Raw genomic sequence first — 19,598 nt, forward strand, 5'->3', positions numbered from 1 at the left:
AAAAAAAATTACCTCTTAAAAAACGGTCGGTTTACCGGAACCTACCTGGCGTGCAAGATCCGCTTCAGAATCCAGAAGCTTCTTCTTCTTCCCCGACTTGTTCAAACAGGCAACCTCTTTCGGACTCCTCACAGACAGAACCTCTTCCAGTATCCTCTTCTTCTTCTTCTTCTTCTCCTCCAACCTGTCCCGACATCGTAGAGGTAGAATGTCAGACGGGTCCACAAGCTTCAAAAAGTCCCGACATCGTAGAGGTAGAATGTCAGCCGGGTCCACAAGTTCCAACGGGTCCAGAAATCATGGAGGCAGAATCACAGCCGGGTTCACAAGTTCCAACGGGTCCAGAAATCGTAGAGGTAGAATTTCAGCCGGGTAAACAAGTTCCAACGGGTCCAGAAATCATGGAGGTAGAATCGCAGCCGGGTCCAGACATCCTAGATCCCTCCACTCATCCCAAAGAGACTCCAAGTGTTTCAAGACAGCCTTGTGAGGATCCAGCCCTTCCCGTATGGAATGATTATATGGACTAACAAAATTTGGTGCAACAGGAAGGAGAAGAAAATAATCATACGGATGGGTGGGTCAAAGACTGTTTAGATCATTTAACCTCGAATGAAATTGAACTGTTATGGAATTGCATTACTGAAATCACATCGGAAATGGGATAAAACCAAAACAAAAAAAAATTTTTAATAACAAATTGGAGGAGGGTCATGATGTCAATTAAAAAAAATATTATATAGAGTCCAATCTTGGTGATTCACTTCAGTTTTCCAGCATGAGGTGATCCACGTTTCCCGAAATATGGATCCCATTCCAAGAGAGATTGTGTAGAGCCTTCACTTCAGTTCTTTTTTTTATATACCAAGAGGAGAGGGTCCCCAAAGGGCTACCCATGTCCAAAGAGAGAAAGTGTAGAGCGTTCATTTCAGTTTTTTTTCAAGTTTAGGGGAGGGAGGTCTCAAAATGACACCCCCCATTTTCAAAGAGAGATGGTGTAGAGCGTTCATTTCTGTTTTTTCCAAAGTTAGGGAGTTTTCAAATGACTACCCATTTCAGAGAAAGAGAGAAAGAGAGAGAGAGAGAGAGAGAAAGTGTAGAGCGTTCATTTCAGTTTTCCAAGGTTAGGATGGTGGTGGAGAATCCTCCAAAATGGCTACTCATCTCAAAGAGAGAGAGAGAGAGAGAGAAAGCGTAGAGCGTCCATTTCAGTTTTCCAACATTAGAAGGTCCCAAAATACCGTCTGAATTCAAAGAAGGATCGTGTAGAGCGTTCATTTCCAGTTCTCCAAGATCAGAAGAAGAGGGTCTGCTTTTCCCAAAATGGCTTTCCGCATTCAGAGACAGCGAAGTGCAGACTTCAGTTTTTCTCCCTCCCCAAGAATAGAGGGTCCCAAAATGGCTTTCCATTTCAAAGAGAGAGGGAGAGGCGTTCATTTCCATTCTCCAAGATAGGGTCGTCTGCATTTTCCCAAAATGGCTTCCCAATTCAAAGAGAGAGAGAGAGAGAGAGCGAAAGGGTGTGTAGAGCGGTCATGTTCATTCTCCAAGATAGGGTCGTCATCGTTTGCTCAAAATGGCATCTCCCCATTCAAAAAGAGATCGTAACCAATTTTTTCCAGTTTTTTCCAAGATGGGGGGGGGAGAAGAAAACCTAGGATGGAATAACACGACACACAGAGAGAAAGAGAAAAAACCGCCATCTTGTCATTTTCTGATAGGGTACCGTTGTTCGAATACTTTTGTGACCGACTGTGCGTGTTTTTAAGCTGTTCCGTGCATGTATTTTCCACTAAAAATATGTAAAATTTATAATGAAATACTTCGCTATTGTTAGTTTTTTGTTTTAAATTTATAAGGATAATATCCATAATTTACTACGTACAGAATATCATTAACAAATAGTTCGAAATCTTGTGCATGTGCATAACATTAAAGCCTTTAAAGATAATGTTTCTGCATATTTCAAGAATTTGTTTAGGTTTTATTAGCAACCTGTTGGTTGTACTTTCCAATTTTTCCTTTAAGAAGTGATATTTCTGATTTATTCACAATATTGTAATTTATTAAAGAATCATTTAAAATAATTTTAACCTGAAATTAATAGCAGATAATTTTCTAAAAAAATAGTCACAAGTTGCATTTTTTTAAATGAAAGTTTAAATAGATTCTTTTCACAACCAACAACCTTATAACAACAAGAAAATAAATATTAATAAAATAAAACAGATTTATGTGAATTCAGTGATTTCAGTTTATGCGCCTTTCATATTTATGAATCTCAAAGAAATTGCCTCGAATTAAGCTGAATTACAGAAATATAGCTATACCTATATTTTTGGATACATTTTTTTCACATGTTCAGTTGTGTAAATATTTAACTTACTTTTATCGCTATGCTCCCCACAAATTTGTAAATTTATGCAAAAAACAAAATTTTTAACAACAGAAAAGTTAGTTTATCTTGATCAAATGCAAAATTATATTCCTAACAGTTCATAAAACTTAAAAATTAATAATAATTAATACATAAAGGAAAGCATTACTTTGTTTAACACCTTTACAATTCATAAAAATAGTAAGAATTAATGTCTTACTTTTCATTAAAATTATTAAACGAATTACCTAAAACGTTCAAATTATACAGTTTAAATTCTAGCATACATCATTGTATGTTATGGAACAAAGATGCCAGCTATAAACAAAAACATTAAAATGTATTTAACATATTTTGATTATTATTAAGTCTTTTTTTTCACATCTGGAAAGAAAACAACATGACATTGTGATATTGTTTACCTAACTTATCAAATTACATAAAAAAAAAAAAAAAAAAAAAAAAAAAAAAGAAAATCAATACTTACGCGGAAAAGTAATCCCAGGAACCTTTTTCGAAAATCTGTTTGTGCATTCATATACAACACAAGCTGACATGACAAAGAAAAGAAGAAAAAATATTGTAATTACGGACTTCCTCGCACAAGTCACAGCGATAACAGTAACATGGCGGCCAAGCTTCACCGTTTGAGTTGAACCTTCCCTCCTTCTATACTAACGTCCTTGTGGTATGCTTATTCACAAAGCCTACAGACCGTTTCTTCTGCTGTTTGCTCCGATTGGTTAAAAGAGGTAGGGTTACAGAATCTAGTGCTTGGCGAGTTTTGGTTCATCCCTTTTACAATTTGTATCTGAGCGTCGTGTACCAAAAAGTGAGCATAGCTTACCGGAGAAACCACAGTCCAGTGGTAACGAGCGCAAGAATAATTCACAGACCTCTAGGTCACCGGTTCTATCCCCGATCGTAGCTTTCATAAACTCTGCTCTATATGAATTTATCTTTATTTTAACTTTATTGAATGACTTTGTCATTATTTGTCTTTTCGCCTTCGGGTACGGTGTTAAAAATTGAACGCCTTTAATTTCTCTATTTTTGTTAATGTTAATTTTTCTTATTTTTATTTACTGGTTTGTACTCTTTGTAGTAGGTACCAGTAAGCAAGATTACGATCCAAGATCCCGAAAAGCGTTTCAATACATATAGCGCATAATGGAATAAAATATAATTTTAGTTATACTTACTCGTAAAAAGAATAGGTATCCGACACCCTTAAATGTTTACTGAATGTTTTCATTTGGTTAATTTTTTAATATTTCTTTATTTGTATAAATTAATGCGCTATGAAAATTTACACGACAGACTCTTCCTAAGTGAAATAACGAAAAAGTGCATATGCTGTCTCGATATAAACACCTTTTCTTGTAAAACAATTACGTACTTTTAAAAGTTTAAATTCAAATACAAATAAACTATTAATAAGATCAGTAGGTTATTTAAGATATATTCCACACAATTCCTCTAAGCTTTCATTTATAAACTTCAAAAAAATATTGAATGAAATAAACGCTGTTTCCGTTTGTTTGGCGTTAATTACCACGCCTACAGGGCGATAACTCGCCATTCCAAATATGACCGCCAAGCAGATGTTTCCTCCAATGAGAGCAGCCCGTAGCGAAATTGTCTGTAGGCTTTGTGAATATGCTTGTGGTATAACTTGTAAATAATGCTATTTTGAGTTGGAGCATAAGGCGCCAAAGGGAAGCCAAGCTTCAAGAAGAAGAAGAAGAAGACATTGGTTTTTGAGATTGCTTAGGTAGATTTCATTGCATGCTAAAATATGTGTTTACATAATGCTTTTTCAATGTTTGTTGTCAGTTAAACTACATTTATATTAATTTCAAAACGCCTAATGTTTATACTGTAATTTAAACAGTTTTGTACTTTTGTTGGAAAATGTTACTGTGGCTTAATTTTTAAAATAAATTTATGTGTATTTTCGTGGGCATATATTGTAATTCATTCTTTATTGTGAATTACTGGGAGGAGCAGGAATAACCTCAATATTTTCCATTCAAAATTTCCTTTGAATCTAGTTGTAATCACTAAAATTTTTAATTTGATGCATTAGTCATGGAATCGAACATCATTTTGTGAAACTGCGAAGAGGTGTTTGATTCGAAAGCTTTTGTTGCGTGATTTAAACCGGAAATATGTACTGTCTAAATTGTCAAGGAGCTGAACATTGATCTTGGAATAAACTGTGTAGCAGAGCAAGCCTGTTGTATGATTTTTCTGGTATAAAAGATAAATTAATTTTCCCTAAAAGCACTTTTGTAAAAGATATTTGCTCCTTATAATTTCTTTGTTAATTTTGTAGTTACTGAAAAAATGATGACTGAAACTTCGATAGAAAATGACTTAAAGTGACATAGTGCTGCCAATAACGACAGAACATCTGTGGCATATTATCTTTTTACAATAATTTTGTTTATGTTCATAGGTATAAAATGTAGAGATGAAATCGCTCATCATCAGGATGTAGAAATGAGTTTAAAAGTCTGAGAACACATAAAATTACTTGAATATAAAATTTCAAACACTAGTTAAATTTTTTTATAAAAGACATGATGTCTTTAATATGTCTTTTATAAAATTTCATGTCATTAAATACGTAATGCAATAATACAATAACTAAAAACAGATATTATTAATTTATATGAATTACTAAAACTATATGTTTTTAGTTTTTGTATTTACCATAGACTCTGATACCATTTTTCCTTTGCAGCAGTTAAGTTTTGAGCATATTTTAAAGGAACATCATTTTTGTTCCTGACTAGGAATTATAATTTATAGTACAGTTCAAAGAGTATTTGGTAAAGAAAGAAATAAAAACTGGTACTATCATATTAAAGCAAACAACTTGGAACAGATTGGATATCATTTTACAAATGAAAAGAATGATTATATAAGTCATCATTCAATTTAATTGTAAAAGTATATCTATTACATATGTAATTATTATTAAATATACATTTTATGTTCTAGTTAGGTATTTATCCCCAAAATTAATCAGTAAATCTACTTATGAGGTGGTTTTTGTTTCTTTTGTTGTGGTTAAAATTTCTGATGGCAATTACTTTAACATATTCAAAATACTTATACCCGTTAGCAATTTTGAGTCAAAATATTGTATTTCTGCAGAAATTTTACCACAGTTTCTTCCCTTGTTGGCAGATTGTTGATATTATTAAGTGCAGATTTTAAAATTCTGTTTTAAGGTAAAAAAGATTTTTCTTTGTCTGTAAAAATTATTGGAACATATACTACAAAGAAAAGAATACAAAAAAAAAAAAAAAAAAAAAAAAAAAAAAAAAAAATTGGGGCCATTGCTAAATTGAAGAATTATTATGAGTTTGGGTGCCTGAAAAAATTTTATGCATTTGGTTGCCAGAGAATTGGCCCATTTTGAAAATTTGGTGACTTCTACTGAGGGATATTGTGGTAATTTGCAAGTACCTAAAAGCTATTCATAATTCATATAGTATAAGCTAATAGTTGTAGTATTACTACTACTTTAAGAAGTAATAATACAAGATACTTTATCTTAACTTTTAGGAAGGAACTGAATGCTCTTAGGATATGCAGTTTCATATTGCATTTTATTTGAATCATCAGAAGCTAATTCTTCAGTATTTCTTGGTATTGGAATCATGAAGAATTTGTCATGCAAAATATATTCCTTTACTGTTCTGGAGATACATTCAGAGCTTTTCACTGTTCAGTTGTCATTTTGCTGTTTCACTTATGTAGATTTAATTAATTGGCTAATCTTTGGAATATGGTAACAGGTAGTTTGGCGACATTTTGGTAAGGTGATAAAAGTTACTAGCTAGGACTTTGGTAGTGTACATGGATAAAGTCAAGGGTGTGTGCAATGCTATTTTTGTGCAATTCTGGGATGTTTTTTTAAGTGAAAATAGGTCGAGGTGTACATGGATGATACCGTGTATGTGCAATTCTTAAAAACGCGGCAAGCAGTTTGTGATTCTGCACTTTCTCCCACTTTCACACCTAATCTTCGTCATGATTAAACATTTTTGTTCCATAAAAGTTCTAGTATAAGCGTAATTTGGCTAGCAGATTGTTGGAAAAAATGTTGAGTAAAAAAAGAAAAAAATGCCTTTACTTCATGAAAACAAAATGGCGTCCAAAACAAAACTAGAAGGTTGCTGTAGCAATGGTTGATTGCCAAATTTTTGCCAAAAAAATCATCAAGTTACCATAATCCAAAGATTAACCAATTAATTTAATAAAGTCGAATGATTCCAGCTATTGATAGTCAGTTTTTAAACGCATCAATATTCAGTTTAAAATCAATAGTAACTGCTTTTATGATTGATTGCTGTGTGACCCAGTTATGCAGATGCATGATTATAGAGTCGTAAATTGTTTGCATTGCTTTTTTTTTTCTCATATCCCTGTAAGTGAAGAAAAATTATTCTGAGTGCTTCAGATATTTTGTCCTGACTGAATATATACTTTAATTGATTAAGACTTCTTTTTTGTTTTCATATTACCCTGGTGATTTATCGGCAAGTAAATTAATGCTGAATGTAATCGTCAGCTTTGAGAGCAGTAACAGTTATTTACTTACATACTTTTAATAACATTTATTTTTTTTCTTATTTGATTCTTCGGTTGATCTTTACATTATGGTAACTTGGCGTTTTTTTGGCGAAAATTTGGCGACCAACTCTCCTACAGCAACCCTCTATTTTTTTTTCCCGCCGCCATTTTGTCTTCATGAAGTAAAGACATGTTTCTTTTCTTTTTATCTACTGAACACTTCTTCCAACAATCTACTAGCCGAATTGCACTTATGCTAGAAATTTTATCTAACAAAACTGCTTAATCATGACAAATATTCACTGCAAAATTGGGAAAAAGTGCACAATACCATACTCCTTACGCGTTTTTCAAAATAACACATACACATAAACCATGTACACGCCGACTTATTTTTACTTAAGAAAACATTCCAGAATTGCACAAAAATGGCATTGCTCACACTCTTCACTATATCCATGTACACTGCTTTTTTCTCATAAATTAGAAAAATTTCACGAAAATACATAACAATTTTCTCAATCTTTAAACCCGGTAAAAAGAACATATATGAAATTACCTGATCGCGAAAAAGTATTTACCCTTTCCTAATATGAACATTTCCACATATAAAATAAATAAAATATCCAAAAACCTCTAAATCATCCTATTACATTATACACGTCACCAACGAATTCATACCGCAAGCATTACAAATACTTAGTATCAAAAATTTAAATTATTTCCATGCACGTTTACTTCAACTTAAACGTGTACCAAATTCCTACAAACATAAAATTCACAAAATAACTATCATTTAATTAAAATATCACTAAACCATGTACACGTCGACTTATTTTTACTTAAAAAAACATCCCAGAATTGCACAAAAATGGCATTGCGCACACTCTTCACTATATCCATGTACACTGCTTTTTTCTCATAAATTAGAAAAATTTCACGAAAATACATGACAATTTTCTCAATCTTTAAACCCGGTAAAAAGAACATATATGAAATTACCTGATCGCGAAAAAGTATTTACCCTTTCCAAATATGAACATTTCCACATATAAAATAAATAAAATATCCAAAAACTTTTACCTCTAAATCATGTATTACATTATACACATCACCAACGAATTCATACCGCAACCATTACAAATACTTAGTGTCAGATATTTAAATTATTTCCATGCACGTTTACTTCAACTAAAACGTATACCAAATTCCTACAAACATAAAATTCACAAAATAACTATCATTTAATTAAAATATAATTAAATTCAAAAACACTACTTAAAATATAAATGAGCACATACATTAAATTAATACATACATAAATACCCATTTCGAATTCACTTTAGTTACGGCCATGGGATCCAAAAATTCATGAACACTGTTTCAAGCAACACAGAATAAAGCCAAATACAAAACTTCCAGATTTTTTCCCGATTTCCTCCCTTTTCCGATTAAAGAACCGTAATTCGTCCATTAATATCACATGACATATCCCATGATCTCTCATTTCCCTCACACAAAATAATGCGTAATCGGAACTGAGTACTGCTCACATTATTACCAAAGTCCCAGGTAGTAACCTTTATCGCCTCCAAAATGTCACCAAACTACCAGTTACCATATTGTAAAGATCAACCGATTCTTCTTTATTAGGTAATGACAACTGACAAGTATATAAATAATTTGCACAGGAAAATATTATAACTTTTACTGAATTTTTAATTTTTAAAATTTGATTATGTGATGTAATAACATCATTTGATAATGAAATTCTTAACTATAAAGCAGCTACCTTTCTCACAAAACTACCTCCATACCTCTCCCTTTTTTTAAATACATAAATTTAAACAAGCATGTATCTTCATTTATACATAGTGTTCATTCATTGTGCCTTATATTAGAATAATATTTTTTATAATTGACAGCAGTTTGACATGCTTTAGTTAGTGTAGCAAACTCTGGAAACAGTCCGAGTTGAAAAGCATCATTTGTATTTGTTTTTAATACTTTTAATTCTTTAAAAACATGGAAAATATTTGAAAAAGGGTACTTCTTGATTATCCACACTCTCCTTCACTGAAAAGTGTTCACGAGGCAATGCACTAAAACAAGCAAGTAAATGTGCTTATGTAGTTGGTAATCCAGGTATATGTTCGGTCAGCAGATGACTATTGGTCATTAGTATTTGTTTTTGTATTACCAACTGTGATCAGTGTTTCTTTTTGTTGCATTGAGTTCAATTTTCTTTCTTTTAAAGAAATTCTAATGGGAATTTGCTGGCTTATGAAAAAGGAAGCATTTCATTTCTCGGTAGATAATGCAGAAATTCACATTCTGTTATATTGTACTTCATTAAACAATCAAATTTTACGGGTTGGAATATTTTCGCCAATGAGGAATTTGTGCAGTTCTCCAATTTTTTTAAATGAAAACAGATTGCTACATGCATGGAAAGAGGACCAGTATTTACAGTGCAAAGTTGTGTGTGAGGCTGACTTTTGGCCAATTTCGGCTGTTTTTTTAAGCTAAAACAAATCGCTGTGTATTTGAGTAAAATAGCACAAAAAAGATAAGTGTTTAATTATAAATATTTCTTGCATTTTAAATTTTGTTAATTGATTGCTGTTTTATGTAATTCTTAGTGTATCATTATTTTTGAAAGTGGCTATTGTCTTTCGTGGAAAAATTAGTTGACAATTGTTGGCAACATTTTGGGAGTGGTTGCGGATAATCATAAAGCACTCATCCATTTCCTTAGGCAGATGGCCCTTATGTGCTTTGCCATGTTCTAAATAATACAATTTTAGCTTAATTATGAATTACTTTAATCATGCTTTTATAGTGTAATTTTAACTTAGTTATGACTGTCTTTTTTTTCTCAGGAATATTGTTATGTTTAAAATTGAATGGCATTACCATTTTTTTTGTTAGTATCTTCAGGGAGAGAGTTGCATCAGACTGTGAGTAGCAGCTCAGTAGTAAAGTCGCTGAGCACTGGTAGTTCAGTCAGGCGTTTGAATCTTGGAAAATCGGCTGCCTCTGTGATTGTTTTCGTGGTTGTTCCCATCTCTAACATGGATACAAGCCAGTTTCCCTTAGAAGTTCTCCATGAGTCATCTCTCCTTTTGCCATATAAGATTGGATGCATTACCATAATAAAAAACAGAACACACACACACACACACACACACACACACCAAAAAAAAAAAAAAAAAAAAAAAAAAAAAAAATCAAGGTTATAAAAACTTAAATTCAGGGTTGTCAATTTGTAGATTGGAAATTATATGTGTTGTGAAAGGCTGTAATTTTACTATCTCAAAATGTAACTTTTATGTAGGCATTTTCTTATTGTTTCACTATTAGATTCTTTGAGCTTGATTTATTATGTATTTAGCCTTTTCTTATTCATTATTTGTACTAAATTCAGTGCTCATTTTGAAATTTGTAATCCACTGTAGGTATTGAAAATGATATTTGAAACTAAGCAAAATTATATAATAGATACTTATATATTAACACAACTACCTGGCTGCAATTTGGCAAGTTTTTGCAAATGAAAAGGTAAAACCTACTTATTAGGTACAAGTTTGTGCCTTTCTTTTAGAAAGATTTCCCAACTGTCAATATTTATCGTATATTGGTAAACATTATTAACACATGACAAGAAAACATACTTTACAAGTTTAAAATACGAATTTTAATTATTAAATACGGCTTACATGATATATTAAAAAAAAAAAAACTTACATTCTTCTTCAAATCTTTTTGGATATTTTTGCAATATTCTTCCCCTGCAGTACACACTTTGTTTTCACTTAAAAAAACGTCAGAGTATTGCAGCTTCATGGAACTTCTGGCAACAGCGGCTATCTAGGAAATGCATTTCCTCATTGTTCCTTTAAATAATTTTCAGCAAATTTTATATTCTTGCAGAAATTTTTCTGCTATTGCTGTTAATTCCACAAGCTCATATTTTAAAACTAAGGCAAAAAATATCATGAAAGAACACGTATGAAAATGGTGAAATTGCTTGACTGAAATGATTGCTATGAGCATGGTTGCAGGAAGAATGATTATGTGCGTTCTTGCCAGTTTCAGCACATTCCGAAAATCTGACCATTTTTACTAAGATGGTTGCCTTAATACACGAGTACCTAAGAATAATGTGATAAGTATATGTATAGCAAATATATGATGAATTACCCTAATCTTACTAAAGCTGGAATTTTTCACTTTAGGACTAGTAGTGTAGTGCCTTGTGCTGAAGAAAAAGTAGAACAAAATGTTATTATAATCCTTTTTTAAACATAAATAATGAAATAAATATGTTCATAATTTTTTAATGCTGCTTTTTAATTAACTGTAATTTTATTCCAGAGTTTAAGTAATTAAGTGTTTACCATAACAGTCGTATAAAAAGCTGTTGTAAGCATGCCTAGTATTCCTGAATCTCTTGATATTTCAAAATTGAGGAAAAAGAAAGAGGAATCTTGGTTGGATAAACAACTTAAAGATGTGACAAATGGATCCGTAGCTAAGGAAATGGCAATTGGAGGTGTGTCAGGATGGTAAGTTTTCTCCTAAAATTTTATTTAGTTTTAGAGTTTTCCCATCTTGCTTGTGCTGTATTTTGTACATTATTCTTTTTGCATTCAATTTCATTTTTTAAGCTCACAAGGGGGGATTTTATTTTGTAGATTTTCCCAGTCTTTTAGATAATGGAAATTCTTCATGCATTTATGGTACAACTCTGATATACACCCTAATTTCACCAAATGTGGCGATATGTGTTCTGAGGTGGTTTTTGGCGCGATTGCGTGTTGTATGGCAACCCTGTTGACGTTGAAAAATCTTTCGCTGGAGTTTGTTGGTTCCCGTCATGCTTTGTGTCTGAGAAGCTAGGGAGGAAAGATTTAATGGTGAAAGTTGTTGAATTGAAGTTCGGCATAAGGAAATATCGTCGTGGCAATCCTGTTGAGGGGCAATGGGTATTTGGAGGTGTGGAAAGAAGGTATGGGAGGTTATTTTTAGTGGCTGTGCGTGATAGAAGTAGGGATTTGTGATTGTTTGTTATTTTATTTATTTGTGAACCATAGTATGAAATTTCTGTCTGGCTGTCATATAAATACGACAGTGATTACGTGGCGGTATGTTAAAGGCGGTATGAAATTGGTATTTCTGTTGTTCGAAAAAGCATTAATGGTAAGTGCATTTTATTTTATTCTTGTTCTTATTTTGTAGAACGTTATGTTCATTGTTTTTTTAGTATGAATTTCTGTCGTTGTTTTTTTGAATTGTTTGAAATTTATTTTAGTTATTTTGTTGATTAGTGCGTACCGTCTAAATTGTGCAATTCGTAGATGTTTTTTAAAGTTGAAACAGAACGCTGTGTACATGGTATTCTTTGAAATTTATTGTTGTTATGTTAATTTATTAAAGCGAGGTGTGCGTAGTTCGTAAATTCGTTCGTTGCCTAGATGGTGCCATTCGTAGATGTTCTTTTAAGTTAAAACATATCGCTGTGTACATGGACTCTTGTCAAATAATTTTGGTTAGAAACTTCACAGTTTTGCTGTCTAAATTTTTTGTTTTTGTTTCGGATTTTTAGCTTAAATTGTGTGTTCAAAACGTGGTTTTTGCATTCGCGAAAACCGTGTTTTTGGAGACATTTTAGGCTTAAAGTTCAAAATGTAGACAAAAAATTTAGATAGCAATATTGCCATATTGCGTGGAGTTTCTCGCCAAAAATATTTGGTGAGAAATTTGGCGCCTTGAGGGCGTACATCAGAGTAGTTCCGCATTTATTTTATATGGACATGGTTACACTTCATTCTTCTTAGTATAAATAGCTCAGTCCTGTTGATATAATGGTGTATCTCTAGGTGCTAAACTTGGCTCATTGTTAAATTATTTTGCATTAATTTTGTTTTGCAGAAGGGGGGGGGTACGTTTATATGACCTAAACTAAATAAATTTGCTAAATATTTCTTAATGAATACTGATTTTGAAAGAAAATATATTACAAGTTGGATTAATTTTGCTTATATAGGGGGGGTGAGGTAGTAAACATAACATAATTTACTACCTTCTACTATCCTTCACGTTTTCAGTATTAGTGAAAGAATTGAAAATTGTAAAAGAATTATAGAAAATATGAATTGTACTTGAAAAAATACCAAGTTTGATAAGTTAGAAGGACAATTTTTATTTCATAGGTGTGTTGGTATGGAACATATCAGTGCCTCACTTTGCAATATTTCTAGTAAGAAACAAATTTTACTCTGTTGATAACTGTAAATTCAAGTGGTGCAGTAGTGTTTAATAAAAACTCCTGACAGAGTTAAGTTTCAGCAGTAAAACTAAATCCTGTGCAGATGTTGTCCATCATCAGATATGTATTGTAAACCGCGTCAAGACAAATAGTCAGTTCAGTCCATTTTATATCCAGCCATGATTTTACATTATTTAGATACTGTTAGACATACTAGGTACAAATATTTAGTGGTACTAACATTATCAATACGGGGTTACATGATAGCCGCTTGTCGCAGAAAATATAGATTATGCAATTGTATGCACAGGAAGAGTGTACAGTAATATTTAAATATAAAGCTAACCATCTAAACAAACAAGTATACTCAGACGTTAATAAATTTCTGAGACACATTTTGCATTATATAGGAAACAATCAGGTTAAACTGCAAACTTGCCTTGCTTAGGTACGTCATAAGGGATATACATCAACAGTTATCCAAAATTGAACTGGAGCTATATAAGCTTTATCTGGAACTCGCTAATTCTTATCCAAAATTCACTGCCATTGAACAAAAGTCTTGGTCTAAATCGAAGAATGTGGTTAACCTTCATAAAAACACCCTTGCATTTAAATTCCAAAAAGTTCTTTTATAGTCTTTCAATTTAAGTCGTTCAAAAAAATCTTTAAGCCAATAGTTAATATTTCTAGTCTTAGTTTATCAGAAGAACAAGAGAGAATTCTAAAATATAATTTTAACTTCTCACAAACCTCAAAACCCTTGATTCTAAAGGTTCTGGCTCTTATCAAAAAAGCTTTCAAATTCAGTAAAGTTTCAGATACAGAGAAAGAAATGATTAGGCATCTATCACCCATAATGTGACAATAAGCCTTTGAAACAAAATCTAAGCATTAGAGAAAGAGCTGCAATGTGCGAAATTCATTCTAACCCAGACATTATCATTTCAAAAGCCAACAAAAGATGCCAGATAGTCGTCATGGACAATAACACTTACATTGATGGTGTCATTAAACTCTTAAAGATGGACCATATAATCTGACTCTTAAAGACCCTTCACCTTCGAACCTCTAAAAAATAAAAACTGCAAACAAATCTTCACAAATCCTTTCGACCAACTTAAAACAGTCACTTATCCCTTCTGTTATGAATTGTGCCAGATTGTATGCTCTTCCAAAAATTCATAAAAGTAGCCTATTGTATCGAATATGTATTGTATTTCTGCCCTATTGTATCAAATTTAGACACTGCCTCTTACCCGCCAGTTAAATATTTAGTTTCTAAATTTTCACCCCTATCAGATAATAACATTTACACCATAAAAATTAAATAGAGTTTGTAAAAATAGTTAAACGCATTTCTCTTAGAAATTTACTCATGGTATGTTTTGATGTAAAATCATTATTCACTAATGTTCCAGTGGAGGGTGCATTAGGATATCTAGAAACCAGACTTTGTGAATTTAATTTCTCCTGCATTGAAATTGATGAGCTAACTTCCCTTACACAACTCTGTTTACAAACAAGTTTTCCAAAATAAGCATTACAAGCAAACTGGGGGATTAGCCATGGGAAACCTTCTTAGTCCCATCCTAGCTGATATCTACATGCATTATTATGAATCAGAATTATTTGAAACTTTAAACTTCATCGTATTCTGCTATGTAGACGATACTTTCACCCTGTTTGATGATAATAAAGATGATTTAAATAAACTTACTTCTATAATGAATTCCAGGTACTTACGGAAAATCACGTCGATCACAATCATGCCAAACCATTTTAATTTGAGGAAATTGAGATCTAATAGTATTCTTTCAGCTTCATTTTTTCACTTTGCAAAAAGGGTCTCATCTATTTCCACGATGTAGTTAGGCCCTCCAATTTTTTCTTTGGCCTTGATAAAAGGCTGCGTGCGCAATAGAGGAAAAAAAAGGAGTCTTTACTGAAGAATAATAACTAACATATGTAATCAAAGTTACAGCAAAACCAGCATGTGAAAAATCGCGTAGTTTGGCATCTTTTCTTTAATAGGCAAAAATAGTCAACGGGATTTTCTGTAAGTATCGAATTCCATTGATCTTGCTATTCAGTTCACTTTTGAACTTGAGACATGCAATTCTCTTCCATTTCTCGACATTTTGGTCACATGTAACACATCCAACTTCCGTACTATGGTTTACCGTAAACCTTCATCGGTTTGCCTTCCAGTACACTTCATCATGTCATCTGACTAAACAAAAGTTAGCTTCATTTTATTCCTTTGTTTTCCGTGCACTTCAGGTTTACTCCTCCAGATTGGTTCTTGATCAAGAACTAAATTATTTAAAAGCAGTAACTATCGACAGGGGCTTTTCACTCAATACAGTACAAAGTCCATAATCCGGACCTCAAAGTCACAAACTGATGCATGCGCGTAATGCGTTTATGCATGCGCGTTTAATGCGCGCATCGGCTACTCATGTGCGTAAAGCACTTACCCATGTGCGTTTCTGATAGTGAAGAAAGTGAGAGAGAGGTTATTGAAAACGAAAAAATTTCGATTGACAAGTTAGTCGGTATTCTCTACACAGCGATTACAGGACTTGAACAGTGGAATTTTGTACTGAACAAGAAATTATGTCTGCTTATAGAATTAAAGAAAAAGTATTAGCACATAAAACGAAGCAACTTAAACAACTTACATTGAAAGAAATGTTTAATAAAGTAAACAAATAAATATTAAGCTTTTTTTTGTAAACTTTGATACCCTTTAGATCATAATTGCTTTTATTTCATAAATTACAGTTTCATATTTTTAATTTTATAATTTCTGCATGCCATCTTACCAGATTTAAATTGATGATTTATAATCCGGAATCACCGAAGTCCCGACGAGTCCGAATTACGGACTTCGTACTGTATTATTAACCAAGCAGTTAAACAATTTTCACCTCAGCACATCAAAGGGCTGTTTTAGGAGATTTTAAGAATTCTATTGTTATTCTTTTCTTTCCATCAGTTAACTATAAATTTACATGTATTTTACAGAAATTTAAATTTTGGGTTGTTTATTCTCCTATCAATAAAATTCTGAGTTCCATACTTAAGGACCCCATTCTGGATATGAATTCTTGGGAGTATTTACAGGACTCCTCGCCAGTGTGGTTTAATGTACATCGGTCAAACTGAGAGAGCCTTAAAGTTTCGCGTTAAGGAGCATGAGGCATATGTTAGGAAAAAGGAAACACAGAAGTCCACTGTTGCCCAGCATTGTTGGTCCGAAACTAACAATTTTCCTTTTTCTGCAGCCAAACTTATTCGAAAAACATCTTCCATTGGTGAGTTAGATTTTCTAGAGGTATTTCACACACACACAAAAAAAATCTTTCTGTTCTAGTTAATGAACCTAATTCCAATCATCTTTACCTTCAGCCTTTAAGGAAATTATCAGGGTTTGTACGATCCTTAAGAGTCCTTAAAAGTCCTTAGATTTTTGGAATCGATTTTTGGTCCTTAAAAGTCCTTAATTTTGGCCAAAATCAACAGAAGGTCCTTAATTTTAATCATCTGAAATTTTTGTCTGTTTTTACGACTGTCATTTTGAGCATTCTGAGGAATATTTTTGGCGATTCGCTGCCGTGTATATGGTAATCTTTTGAATGTGTTCATGAGTTATAATTTGTTTCTATTTCTAGTATAAATGATGGGATACTCGAGTTTCTAAGCAGGAAGTGAAACGTAAGCATTTCAAAATTCATTTTTTCTAGTAAAGAGCTCTTAAACAACTTTTTGCTTTTGGGGATGTGAATTCTTTTATTAAACGGTTCTAAATTTGGCGACTTCTCAACATTTTGGCGATTTTAAGATTAGGTTCTACAGAAACTTTTTAATTCCAATATCTGAAAATTTTTCAATGATTATTTTTTAAAACATCATAACATTGATAAATTTTATTAAAATAATGGTAATATATTGAAATTATATTTAAAAAATAACATTAAAATAAAACATAATTATTTTTCGCTGTCATATTATAAAGTTTCATTTTTGCAACTTATACAATATTTTATATCTGAAAAATAAACAAGGTATAATGCTATAAGGCACAATTTACGAAACAGCTCTTAGCAAAAGCAAAATTAGCTATTTAATTAATTAAAAATGTCTTCTTTTTAATTTTTTCATAATAAGAGTTTTTCCCATGTAATTGTCTCAGAATATTCAAAATTCTCAGAATATGCATCAGTTTTCTCTATAAAATTAATTTTACACTTTTTTCCCTCCCTTTTATCCAAAATATTTCTGACTTTTTGCTGTTACAAAATTGGTAAGGATAATTTTTCTTTAGCATTTTAGACATTGTAACTTGGAAAGTAGAGAAGGATTTAAAGACAAGATTTATAGACCCACGATTCGAGAAATATGTGTGAAATATGTGACAAAATGAAAAATGTCTCCTTGGTATCAACACGTAGTGGATGTATTTTACAGAGAGTTTGCAATGAATTTCTTAATTTTGGGAGAACATCTGGAAGACCAATGAAAAAATAATATTTGAATGTATTACTTCTGATATTAGAATCTTAAGATGTTCATCTTCTCTTTATTTCCTCTACTTTTCACTAGACAGAAGCATGGAAAATATTAAAAATGCTTCTGATCTTATCACGTGGGCAGGCATTATAGAAAGGAATTTTTTTATTAATAAAGAAATTGAAAACTTACAATTTAAAAGATTCATCTAATATTTCTTAATGCATCATAGACATAGCTGGCACTAGGCATTTTTCCAGCTGATGCAATCTCTGTGGATCCTAAATTCTGCTGCCTACTGCCTTTCTAAATTCTGCTTCCAATGCTTGCTCTAAATTCTAAAAGTTTTGCCATTTCTAGATTTTGTTCGGTATGTCACTAAATTCTAGAAATTCTGCCACATCAGCTCTGTAACCGTCCTTTACTATATATATTTCATATTGCTTCTGAATGTTTGTATTACTAAAGAAATAAAATTAGCCGCTTTTTCTGTACATTCTAAATGCATTTAGTGCTTTTTAGAATAATGGAAGTCCTTAATTAAATCCAAAAATTCTAAAATGAAAAGGAAACATGTTGAAGAAAGAAACTGAGTACAAAAAGGAAATTATTCTTCAAACATATGTGCAGTTATTATTATGTAAATTACCCAATTGTTTACGATTTCAACATTTACTATAATTTCCCATTTCTGTTTCCTCATATGATAGAGTTATTGAGCCAGATTAAATTACAATGAAATTTTATAATCTTTGACCACTACTCCACATTATTAGTTTGAATTTGACTGTTCTTATTTAATTACGTCACTGTGAGCTATAATTGATTTTGTTAGCATCAGAACTTGCCTTTGTGTTCTAAGTTCTTTTTAAATAAGAGGCTTATTTAAACCTTTGTCTGATATTGAAATTAATTTCAGACATAGCAATAATATGCTTCATGTCTGTCGGGGGTTTTGGACTATTTAACTTTTACCAGATCAATTAAATCATCATAGGTGCCTTATGGAGAGGTTGACAAGTTAGAAAATAAAGCACGCAGAAACTAGTGAGAGTATTGGTTTGCAGATTGAGACAAATCTCTAATTGTTAGAAAAGATGCTTAAAAGAGAAGGAAATCGACATAAACGTTACAAAACATAAATGTTTTGTAGCTTTTAATGTGTAATAATTCTAATATCATTTAAGTTTGGTTTTATTAGATTACGGCAAAGCACTCGAGGGCTATCTCCCTTAAGGGAGGGATGCCTTTGTGGAGGACTTTGTAAGGGAAACTGTCTCGTATACACATTAGACATGGGGAAAACCACGAAAATGCCCATGCAGCCAGCCCGTTCACGGGATTCGAACCTCGGATCAAACTACCAGTGTTCAGTGACGTTACCGCTCGGCTGCTGGTGGGCTCAATATCATTTAAGAATCAGTGTCATAAATTTTATTTATTTTGAACTGTAAAATTTTATTAGATTTTAATTTTAATAGGGCTTTTTAAACAAATATTGTTAAAAAATAGAATTTAATAGTGGCCATGTAAATCCATAATGACTAAGGTTACCTATTTACCTACTTTGATTTTTTATAACTAACTGCTTACCCTTAAAAATTATCTCTACATATTAAAGCGAGTTATTGCCTTTCATTAATATTCACTGTAGTCACCAGATAAAATATAAAAATGTAGAAATTCAAGTAAACCTTATTCTTTGCGTCTAGTGAGACTTAAAGTAATGCAAAACAACTTATTACCTCTGGTGCTTTAATGGCTTATTGGAACCTGAAAGTATATTAACTGGGTTACAACCCCTGAAACTCTACACAAAGCTATGGCACTAACTGCATCAAACAG

At 32.1% G+C, this 19,598-nt stretch overlaps 1 protein-coding gene across 2 annotated transcripts in view; it reads left to right on the forward strand.

Annotated features, from left to right (window-relative positions):
* The first annotated feature begins 3,991 nt into the window (after positions 1 to 3,991).
* The window catches only part of LOC118182080 (FUN14 domain-containing protein 1), a 44,371-nt gene continuing 28,764 nt past the window's right edge, over positions 3,992 to 19,598 (forward strand). Inside the window, exons 1-2 of one of the 2 annotated variants that reach the window (XM_035351360.2) lie at positions 3,992 to 4,151; positions 11,345 to 11,535. In XM_035351360.2, the coding sequence (XP_035207251.2) occupies positions 11,399 to 11,535 (137 nt within the window). In that variant the 5' untranslated portion in view covers positions 3,992 to 4,151; positions 11,345 to 11,398. Of the gene's footprint in view, positions 4,152 to 4,190; positions 4,634 to 11,344; positions 11,536 to 19,598 lie in introns of those variants that run through there. The other variant, XM_085808678.1, reaches the window with a different exon arrangement.

Source organism: Stegodyphus dumicola, chromosome X1, assembly GCF_044657685.1.
Source record: "Stegodyphus dumicola isolate Sdum_Otavi_A_Nest chromosome X1, ASM4465768v1".
Taxonomy (NCBI): Eukaryota; Metazoa; Arthropoda; class Arachnida; order Araneae; family Eresidae; genus Stegodyphus; species Stegodyphus dumicola.